Source organism: Mesitornis unicolor, unplaced genomic scaffold, assembly GCF_000695765.1.
Source record: "Mesitornis unicolor isolate BGI_N332 unplaced genomic scaffold, ASM69576v1 scaffold6985, whole genome shotgun sequence".
Lineage (NCBI taxonomy): Eukaryota > Metazoa > Chordata > Aves > Mesitornithiformes > Mesitornithidae > Mesitornis > Mesitornis unicolor.
The window spans coordinates 78,594-89,871 of record NW_010186091.1 but is presented as its reverse complement, the minus strand read 5'-3'; the positions used below and the strand labels follow the sequence as shown (position 1 = coordinate 89,871).

At 43.1% G+C, this 11,278-nt stretch overlaps 1 protein-coding gene across 1 annotated transcript in view; it reads right to left on the bottom strand.

Annotated features, from left to right (window-relative positions):
- Positions 1–11,278, bottom strand: part of LOC104541072 (inaD-like protein) — a gene marked incomplete at its 5' end in the record, with an annotated part of 93,837 nt that overhangs the window by 5,658 nt on the left and 76,901 nt on the right. The window contains 7 exon segments of the mRNA XM_010185038.1: positions 1,190–1,294; positions 2,180–2,302; positions 2,572–2,609; positions 4,061–4,178; positions 6,555–6,641; positions 7,760–7,907; positions 10,007–10,200. Of these exon segments, the coding sequence (XP_010183340.1) occupies positions 1,190–1,294; positions 2,180–2,302; positions 2,572–2,609; positions 4,061–4,178; positions 6,555–6,641; positions 7,760–7,907; positions 10,007–10,200 (813 nt within the window).

The window sequence follows — 11,278 nt, the reverse complement described above, 5'->3', positions numbered from 1 at the left end:
AGCAGGAATATTTTTAAATACACGATGAGGTGGAATACGCTGTGTTACAGCTTTCAAGATTAGCAATTTTGGGTTCTGCAGCAAGCTTTCATTTTCTATTCAGGGAATACTGTTGACATGAGAAGTGAAATTACTCCACATTAGTAACAATATGATAACTATAATTCAACAGAAAACCCTCAGCTGGTGCATATCTGTGTGTTTCCTTTGACTTCAATGGAACGACACAAATGCACCGTTTGCTCTGGAACTGGCTCATCACTTCCCAGGTCAGCAGTTCACGGACAGACAAAGAATGAGCAAGTCTAAACCTAAGTTTATGATAATTTCCTTTTTAAAAAAAAATTCCACATTTTCTATAGTCACATTTGTGTTGTAATGCAAGCAAAAAGCTTGCAAAAATCTCTCACGATGTGTTCCAATCCAATATGCTGTGATGATAAAGAAAATCCGAATAGATTTTAGTGGTACCTCTTAAGCTTGTTTTCCAACTGTTACAATAATTCTGCAAATGAGTAGGGTTTTGAATTCTCTCTGGCAACTATTTCTTCCATTTCTTTGTGTAAACATAAAAATAAACGAAAGATGAATATACTGGCAGGCAGCAATTAGAGCCAAAGTGGCAGAACACGTCTTTCTTTTAGCTAGCGTATAAACGTGGCAGTGATAACACTGTTTTCTCTCTCGAGCGTCATTATTCATTACCTGTGGAATAATCAATTCCAGGCAGCACTGTCTTAATGATGATGCTATCATTTGTACTAAATGCTGCCAGCATTTCTTTCTTCTCTCCCTTTTAAGAACAAGGAAATGAAGACCGTGGGCAGTCTGGTCACAGTCTAGTTACACGCAGGCAGACATGCACACGCATGTAATTACTTGTTCCTAGTTAACTTCAAATTAAAAAAAACCTCAAAACACGGAAGCTTGTTGATTTATCGTGTGTAGCAACAAGTTTTGTTCTCTTTGCTGTGCTTTTCTATAATCATGCTCACAGCCTGCATGAGTGGCAACAAAAAAATTTTTGAATGAAAATTATTTCTTGCTTTCATTCTGTGTAATTCCCATCAGCGAGCACCCTGCAATCCTGTGATGTCTTGTGCCAGTGATGCTTAGGGTTTTGGTTTTTTTTTTCCTGAATGCCATTTATCTACCCTCATGCAGCTGCATGTTCAATTTATCACCATACCTGCAGGATAATGCTCCCATAAGCATTCTTTAGTAGATTAACCGCATCTGCATGAGACAGCCCATCCAAAGGTTGCCCATTAATACTGACAATCCGATCTCCAACCTGAAAGTACAACAGTAATGGAAAATTACTAGCATTAGGGAAAATTAAAATTAAGAATGCTTAAAATTCCTCATGAACTTGGCACCCCACAGTCATGCTTCTCTTTTGCAGGATCCCTTTTGTGAGAATTCTGCATTGCCAGTGATCATTTACCATTCTTCAGAGCAAGTACAATACGGATTTTTTTTAAATAACAATGCGATCAGAGAAACAAAGCCGGGTTGTATTTTACTATCTCCATTTGCAAGCAGAGAGAGTGAGATTTTCACTGCTGCCCTCCCTCTCCCCTCCAGAAAGGATTCATTTGTGTTCAAATGCACAGACAAGTTCATATTCTTACAAACTCTGTTTGCACATGCTGAATGCAGTATAGAAAAGCAAGCACTTCTGATATTGATCTAATTAACCTAGATGATTTCTTCTCCTTATACATAAAAATGATCTTGACCCTGGCAGTAAGGACTGTTGGTGTAATACTATTAGAGACATGGCACAAATGTAGCAGCGTGCACTGATGAATCTCATGGGCCAACACAATCCTATGTATCTGCATAATAAGATCTTCTCAATACTAATAATTCCTTGAAACTCTCTCCAAAACCAGAAAGTGTTCACCATGGTATAATCCCGTGGGTCTGATAACAGTGCTTTATTTTTGGCATTTCTTTATAAGGGCCTTAAGATTAAACAACTGACTTCTGGTCAGGTTTCTACCTGGTTTGAGCTCTAAATGATGTCTGCAGCTCCCAAACGCCTGTGGTTTCCAGCCAGCCTGTTGCTGCCCTCCCTGGGTCTGGATGAACATATACATTTAAAGACCACTGCAAATACTGGGGGTTTTTTTTGGTTTGAAATAGGAAATATTGAGAGGTGCCCTCTACTCACTCTGAGTCTTTGGGTACGTGCAGCCACACCGCTGGCTTGAATCATAGCGATGAAGATGGGAATATCTCCTAACGGACTTCCCTTCCCTCCTGCTATACTGATACCAAGTGCATCATTTGGTCCCTAAAACAAAGCAGAACAAAACAACATTTGCAATTAGAGCAACTGGTAGAGGTCAGCGTTCAGGGTATAGCAGTAATGGATTCATTTGATTTACTGAACTGGGAGAAAATGAGTAGATTTGACAGACAGATGCATCCTCACACAGACATACATCCAACAACCCACTGCAAACATAAACAATAGAGTTTACTTTTGAGAAACACTACAAAAATCAACAACCTCAGTAAAAGGTGTCAGCTTTTTGAATTGACAGAAAATAACTCACTGACCCTCATTATCTCCACAGTCCGCGGGCCCGTATCTGCTCCTACTAATAAAGAAACAAACAATTAGCTTCTGTAATTAAGAGATAATATAATTAAGAGATAACACTGTCAGGTGACAATGGTCCCTCGCTGCCTAGTCAGAGTTATCACCGAGCAGAAGCAGAGCCTTCCTGTGCCAAACCAGGCAGTGCTGCTTGCGTGAGGAGGACGGGATTTCTGCTTCACCCAGGGATGAATACGGATGTCACCGCTCTGGCTGACGGATGTCACCGTGACGCTGCTGCTCACCGCAATCTATTGAGTAGCAGTGCTCTGCCGGCCTGAAGAAAAGCCCTATTGTGCATTGCACTCAATTAAAGATTGGTTTATTATTCATAAATCACAGTGTCCCTATCACAAAGGGTAGAGCATGCAGCTGGGCTGAGACTGTTGAGGTTCCATTGATTTCCTCTCCTAATTTGTGCTGTATTGGCAAGTAATAGACAGCCAGGAAGTCTGGCTGGCTTATATCTACCCATAGGGCATTAAAAAGTACTTAAAAAAGTAAAAAAAACCACCCCAAACCAAACAGGACGTTTGTAAGGAATTACTTGAATTAAGACTACACAGCCTAAAATCTGATGGTGTAGTCAGGTCCTGGGCTCTGCTATACCAACCCCTAATTCTACCAGCTTTAATGAAACCATTTGAAGAACCTTTGAGAAGGCAGGCAGAATTATCTTTCAAGAGTTAACGATCCTTAATAACACCTATCGATATTTCTCCCTGCCATGCACACGTGCTGGCACAGATATCTGCTCTGAGTAACCAAGGCAGCATCACCGAGGTCTGCAGGGCAGCGGGCAGCCCAGCCCTGGGAGTGCTGCATCAGGGTGTGCAGACATGCGCTCTCAGTGCTGCAGGGCCCTTCAAAACTGCCCAGAAAGCTGCACAACACATCCTCCAGCGCATGCAAACCGCCAGAAGAAACGTCTTCTACTCCTAACAGCGGTCAGATGTGAGCAAGGGTTACCAATTCCTGATGCAGGTCAGAGCACACAAATGCCCAGGCTGTCCCCAGGCTCCTGCAGGTCGTAGATTTAGCACTTGCTAAATCTGCAAATCACAAACTGGGCATTGTGACTTTCTCATTACAAAACACCCCTTTGTAGAGTCAAGAGCAACAAAGATATAAATGAAGTGGTGGCAGCTTTATTCCCTGAGAAAACTGTTTCTAATGCGAGAACCTGGCCTGTGCTAAGCCTCTGACAAGGGCGTTGGGGAATAGCAAGGCGCAGGAATACTGCACTTAAAATAGAGGAGCCATTACTTCACTGGCAGACATAAAAATAATGTCATCTGCTGGAAAGTGTTCGGGTCTTAAAATATCAGTGGTACATCTTTTGGGAGACTGAGTAGGAAAACCAGATTAAAGTATTCAGCTTTGCTTTTAAACTGGCACAAATATAAAGCAAGTAACATGCAACTATTCTGACAGCCGCCCAGATTATACCTGAGTTTCTCTGAGACACATCTGCTGAAGACCTTTTTGTGCTGACAAAGTTCTGCAAGGTAGAGAGGACCGGAGCGAGCGCAGGGTGGAAGTGGCTATGGGCACTCTGTTGGCTCGCCTGCAGTTAAAAATAAATCAAAACCTGTGAGTCAAACCCAAATGTTAACTTTAAACCGGTTCCTGCAACATACGGGTGCAGCCACGCTCTGTGCCAACCACACTGGAAACACCACATCGGCCACAGGAGTGCAAACCCCTCCAACTTCATTTCCAGAGGGATGATGGCTGCTGCTGAAGCTTGAGGGCATCTTCCCCACCATTCAGCCTGCAGGTACCTCACCCTACACTGAGTGTGCAGGAGCAGGACACGTAGAAGCTCCTCTCACACGAGGTGGGGATAACGATGACACCTGCTTCGTGACGCAGCAGTAATCTACAGGCCTTGGTGTTTTAGATAAATCTACCGTCTGATTACAAGGTCCTATAACTGACCCTGCTCCTTTATTTGACCAAGAACCTACTCTTATTTCAGGTGACAAAAGCCTCTGAAGATCACTGCTTGCCATGTTACCAATTCCTGGCTGTCCATTTCCAGCCCTCCTTTTCCCTACCTTCATCTTCAGACCTTGACCCTCGAGGAAACATCGTTATCAATTTAGGAAACATGTCTGAACAACAGGTTTCACCGAGGGCCAGACCTTTTCAACCAAGCTGCCCTATAAAAAACACAGATCTGGTCTAGACCGCTCTATCCACAGCAGAGAATTCACCCCCTCTGAACACATTGAGTCGGGAATCAAAAGCCCTGGCAGCATTTATCCGTGCTGACCAGCGCGCAGCTGTCGGTGAAGAACAACAGGCAGAGCACAATTTCCAGCTCCGCTTGCCAATTCACGGGTCAGTTCACATAATTTGCAATGCGCATGAAAAGAAATCACTGTCCTGTACTGCAAGGCTTAGATTTGGGCTGTTAAAGGTATGCAACGGACCAAGAAAAAAGCCAAGTGAGGACAAAAGTTCTGGATGCTCTTGGCCAGCAGCTTCTAAAACGTCACTTGCAGTTGTGCAAATCATTCAAGTTGATTTGCCGGGTTATCTGCCAAGATTTTTATAACTCTTGGAGCAGTTTTGCTGAGAAACATTTATTCAGTTTTCAAAATCACCAAGTCACTTAGCAGCAGCGAGACGGAGGCTCTCAAATGACGCCACATTAAGAGCAGCAACTAAGATTTCTTGTATTACAAGAAATAGAGAAATTACCAGATTCTTGCAAAGGCCTCTTATGTTGTAAAGGGGGATGACATTGTTTGATCCGATTTGCTACACAGACTCATGTTAGATACTATGGTGCTTTTCTCCCCCTTTCAGCTATGAGTTTTACACAGTAAAACTGGGAGGATCATTTTTAACTGTTACTTTTTGATTACATTGCTCTTGCTTATGCCAGCTGTTCATACAACAACCAAAAGAAAGTAATACACAAGCCTGCTGCCTTTCCTTAATGCAATCAGTGTAATTTTTCCCCGTTATTTCATTTCTCCTCGCCTGCTGCACGCAGTGCAGATGTTTCTCCAATGCTATTTAGTCATGATTTTTAAAGCTGGGCTTAGCCCAGCTGTTCCCACGTGGCTACGGCTGCTTTAGCCCTTCCTGACACCTCACGCACCCAAACAGGAGCCTGGATCACTGCTGGCCTTTGGAAAGTGAAGAAATCATGCCACATGACGATGATTTTGGCACCCTTTTTGGGTTGCTCATGCAGGACAAGCCTCCCCTCTTACTGACCTCCTTAAAAGCATTTCGGCTTTAACTTCCATCCCCTCTAAGCCCTCTACAGCTCCGGCCTCTGGTGTGAGAGGGAGATGGAGCATCAGCAACTTAAATAGCACGGCAAAACGGTTGGTCTTTGGAAGGAAAATCCATTAAGAAAAGTTTCTATGTCGTCTCGCCTTGTTTTTTTACTAATGGTATCAGTGTCTGAGCTGACTGCGGGGCGCGGGGAGAGGGGAGAAGCGCTGCACTGACTGCAAAATGAATTGTCGTCCTCGCTCCAGGTAAAAAGCAAGTGAAGTAGGAAATTGCTCTGTGTTTTCTTTGAGAGCAAAGCAGCTCTTGTGTGGTTCTGCCCTAAGACAGGCAAAGATACAGTTCAGTTTCATTAACTCGCTTTGATTGACAAAACAGCTGCAGAAAACACATTCAGCAATTTTTTGCAGGTCTAAAAGTATTTCTGGGCATCATCATTTGAGAAAGACATTCCACATTTGTGGTGTGTCTCAGGAAGGCACTCCTTAAAAAAACCACATTAACTAGCTCTTCTACTTAATCAGCATTTCAACAGGACAACTACTTTGCAGTTCAGCACAGAAAATTATTGCGATAAAATATTTTATTCCACATCCTCATAAGCACCTACGGGAGGACTGAGCCTCACGTGCACGCCTGTGCCCTGCCCTTCGCAGCTCTGTTTTATCCGTATGAATTTGTCACTAACCTGACTGTTTTGGGATGTTTTCCGTGACGACAGCCATGATCCAGCTCGCAATCTCCCAAGCTCAAGATGCACTAGGCCTTGGGCACACTTGGAAAAAAAGCCCAAAATGCACAGCGTTTAAGTAGACATGTAATATTTCATGCTCTCCTGGAGAGAATTATGTTTATATTCAGCACCACAGCTCCGTGAAGAAAACCACAAGGAATGTTCAAAACATTAACATTTGTATTTAGACAATACAAAAAGTGCTCGTTCCTGGATTTTGGTTTATCCTGAAGGTTCATCCTGGTTGCTGAAGTCAGTGTGAATCTTCCCACCAGCAAACTGTAGATGGGCAATTACCCAGTAAAAATAAACAAAAAGCCCCCAACTCTTTAACAGACAATTTAAAAAAACCCAAAACACTTCAGAGGAAAATTGCTGCAGAAAAGGGTGAATTTAACACATATGGGTTCAACTTAGTAATAGACCCCTATATCACTGATTTCCAGTTCTTAAATAGGTACCCTTTTGGCCAAGCATCAACCTCGAACAGAAAAAGCAAGGAAATAATTAGACTCTTCCTTCAAAAATGAAAGAAATGATGTGCAGAAACACTCGTGGTGATGGCAGAGAAAAGCCCTGGTCTCCAGATGCAGTTTTGAATAGAAATGGCTCTGCAGCATCCTTCCTTGATATGGGCAGATGGAGGAGCCAACATCAGGCACTCGCAGTCCGGCCGTCCCCTGCCCTCTCCTCTCACTCAAGCCACCACACGCTTTAATGGAAAAAAGCAAATTCTCCCAGACTGCACAACTTCAGAGTATAAAATCTCCGCTGTGAGACAGAAAGCCGTGCAGAAATGGATTTAAGCTGCCATTTTATAGCTGCAGGTCAGTACGGCAAAGCCAAAAGCATTTTCTTTCATTTCTGATTTGTATGCCTCTCACGTTTCCAAATATTTTTCTGAAATATACAGCTGCATTTTCAAATAAATGCCTAAATAATACATGTGCCTTTGTTTTCCCACTCCGTATCATCCCGCTTCTAAATATACGAGGAAAAATGATTTTAAATGAATCTCCCAAAGTTATTTCAGATGAAATTCCTGTTTCGCTAATCAGTTTGAGCTGTCCTGCATATGTGTAAATAGCACTTCAGGATAAAATACCTTGCGCAGTGTCAGTAACCACCAGTTTAAATCTTAAAATGTATTACGTACTCACCTTAAGTATAGTGGCAACAGTCTCTTGTGAGGCATTTCTCATATCCTCCCCGTTTACAGACAAAATCTGATCTCCTTGAATTAATCTTCCATCAAGGTCTGCAGCTCCTCCTTTAACAATGTCAGAGATAAACACTCCACTGCCATTTCTAACAATGCAAGAAGCATATGGCTAATTACACAATCCAATATTCTTTGGGAGACCAATTTAGATTACTCACATTTAAGAGACATTAAAAAAAACCTGTGAGCGGAGGAAGAACTAGTTTTAAACCCCCTTCAACTGTTTGAGTGTAAAAAAAACTACGCATTTTAAAACCAAGGCGTGTTTGGCTATATTTAGTGCTGCCTTTCCCCTTCAACTGTTTGCTCTGATGGTACGACCCATAAAGATTCATAAAAAGTACCACTCGTATGAATAAAAAGTCAAGGATCAATCTGAGACGGAGTTACTTAAACTATGTCCTGTTGTGCCTGATATGAATTACGAAGCCTCAGATGTATTTTTTTTGCTGTATTTCCCCTGAAGGTTCAGCTCAGTTTCTTTTCTTGCAGCCTGGAGGCCCCCAGCAGAAAAGCAGGAGAAGGCTGCAGACTTTTACAGTTTGCACATGAGTTATGCAGCAGAAAACCCAGCTTCATGGCTGTCCTCCTGCAGTGAGGTTTCAAGAGCAGAGGCCGCACAGATGAGGGGAATATATTTCTTTATCAGCTCCATCCCCTCCCAAAGGCCGCAGGACACCTCTGTGCTGGCCCCAGCTCCCAGGGTCGCGGCGGTGTGAGCTGGAGCTGCAATACCAAGATTTGGCATTTGGTATCCATCACCCCCGAAGAACACAACACTTCACAACCTGAATTATATATCACTTAACTGACTTCAGAAATTGGGCTACCTCTAAGACAGAAACCCCCCCAAGCAAAGCACTTCGCAATAGTACAGGAAGTTTTGCACAGAAGCAAAGGCAGGAGGGCTGGAGACTGCGATTACCATCTGTAGGGTCATTTACATAAGCTAAATTAATTACCCAGTCCGCAATCTGCTCACAACACCTGGGTTAAACATTGCCACTCTTGTAAAAAAAACTGCTGTGGAAACTTTACTGACCAGACACAGTCAAGATAATGACACTGTGACATGTAATTGAGAAAAATTCTTTTGGCAATACGGAAGAGCAACCACACAACTCTTACGCACCAACGCCGAGTGAGCGCTCACCAGTGTCATGCCGTAAATCTCTTCTAGCAATGAAAGATTAAATCTATCAGTATCCTGGTTTGAACGATCTAACAGCAATGGTTCAGAAATACATCAGTAAAAAGTCACATTTTATTAAGCAGCTGTTTCCTACCACCGTATGAGATAAATCCATTTTCAAAGGCGTATCCTGGTATTTGGAAGTAGGAAGGTTTCTCTCCCCATTTCAAAACCAGAAAAGCCATGGGTAGGGCTCCTGAGACACAGCTACCATGAAGGTCTGGGAGCTCTCCTGGGCAGCAGCAGCCTTCACTGCACAGAAGAGGAGCCAGGACCACAGCCCCAGAATCAGTCATTGAGGTTGGAAGAGACCTCTGAGATCATCAAGTCCAACTGTCAACACAACCCCACCATGGCCACTAAACCATGTCCCCAAGTGCCACATCCACACGGTCTGTGAACCTCTCCAGGGATGGTGACTCCACCACTGCCCTGGGCAGCCCCTTCCAGTGCCTGATAACCTTTCAGTGAAGAAATTTCTCCTCATATCCCATCTAACCTTGCCCTAGCACAACTGGAGGCCATTTCCTCTCATCCCATTGCTTGTTATTTGGGAGAAGAGACTGACCCCCCACCTCGCTGCCCCCTCCTTTCAGGAGCTGGAGAGAGGGTAAGGATAAGGTCTCCCCTCACCTCCCCTTCTTCAGTTGAACCTCCCCAGCTCCCTCAGCCACTCCCCATCATTCGGGTGCTCCAGACCCCTCCCCAGCTCCGTTGCCCTTCTCTTGTCATGCTCCAGCTCCTCAATGTTCTCCTGGTAGTGAGAGACCCAAAACTGCAGAAGATTCAAAGTGTGGCCTCACCAGTGCCCAGTACAGGGCCACAATCACTTCCCTGCTCCTGCTGGCCACAGCATCCTTGAAGACATATAAATACAAAATTCTGCTCCTTACAGAGTATTCCCTTTATTTCAGATTCCATTTAATGGCTACACATATTCATACAGCAAAAAGCAAAATTTGAAGTGCAGCCCGATCAGAGAGATGCTCTTACCGTTTCCCAGCTATGCTGAGCCCAAGTCCTCGGCCCATTTTCTTTTGAATATCTACACAGAAAATCTCCAGGTTTTCTTCATCTTTGTAATGCGCGTCATCTCTATAAACAACCAACTGCACCTTCTGGGGCGTCTGTCTCAGCGCAGTGATAGCTTCTTCATGGCTGGCGCTCCGCAGATCGATCCCGTTCACCTGGAATAATCAGTGTTTTCTTTCCAAATGACGTGGATAAATGACCTTTTCATCACACCCTCCCCTAGCATGACAGGACAGATTTGTCAAATTGACACCCCTCAGCACTCTAATTTAGTGCTCCCATTTCCAGCGGGTCAAGCTCCTGGGATCTCCTATTGAGTGCGAGTCTGGTGCTTTGTGTTGGAGTAAATCACAATAATCAAAACATTTTGGCTTGTGAGTTTGAAGGTGTTCTTCCCTGCTTTTTTAAATGCTGGAACCTCAGACAATGCTTCTTTCTTATGCCCAGACAAAGTGGGATGTGCTCCTTTGAGCTTCCTATATCTCTTACTGCTTCAATTCCTTCTCCTCTGACCTCCAACATCACCAAACTAAAGAGAGAAGGAACCAGAAGCATCAGCAGATGGCAATGGAAAAGCCCAGGCAGGAGGTATTAAATGGTTATTTTGCTTTGTTCCAATAGATGGCACACAAGACCGCTCCTGGAGCACTCAGTTACATTTCTTACGATAACCTGAAAATGTTTTAGCGTTTTAGTAATATCAGAGAGAACAAGAAGTTCTGATTGAATGCCGAAGTATTAAATAAAAACTATTGCGACTTGAAACTTAATCTCCTAACAGATGCCCTTTAAGGTGTTTGTCAGTATTCTGCTGACAAAAGAATCTTTTATTTGTTAATACCAAAAAACAGAAATGCTTCAATATTTTTGAAGTCCCGTTAGGAAGTAGCATGAACTGTAACTGAACAACAATGCAGTGTTAATCCACTTACAGAACATAGTAAGTTTTAAGGCAATGAAAATAATTCTCGGTATTTCTAGATATGCAAAGTTATAATCACACTTAACTTTACATTAAGATAATTAAGACTAATCTACAGTGATTGTATTACTTTGTACTAATTCTGCACATATTTATTTATACACTGCAGGGGTATTCTTTTCTCGACACAGGCATCTCTGTGTGCTTTATCATACCAATCTGAAAGTAATTCAGAGTCATCTTTTTGATTCATTAGTATGGCTTTTAAAAGCTGAAACCATAACAATATTATGGCACACAAACATTAGCAC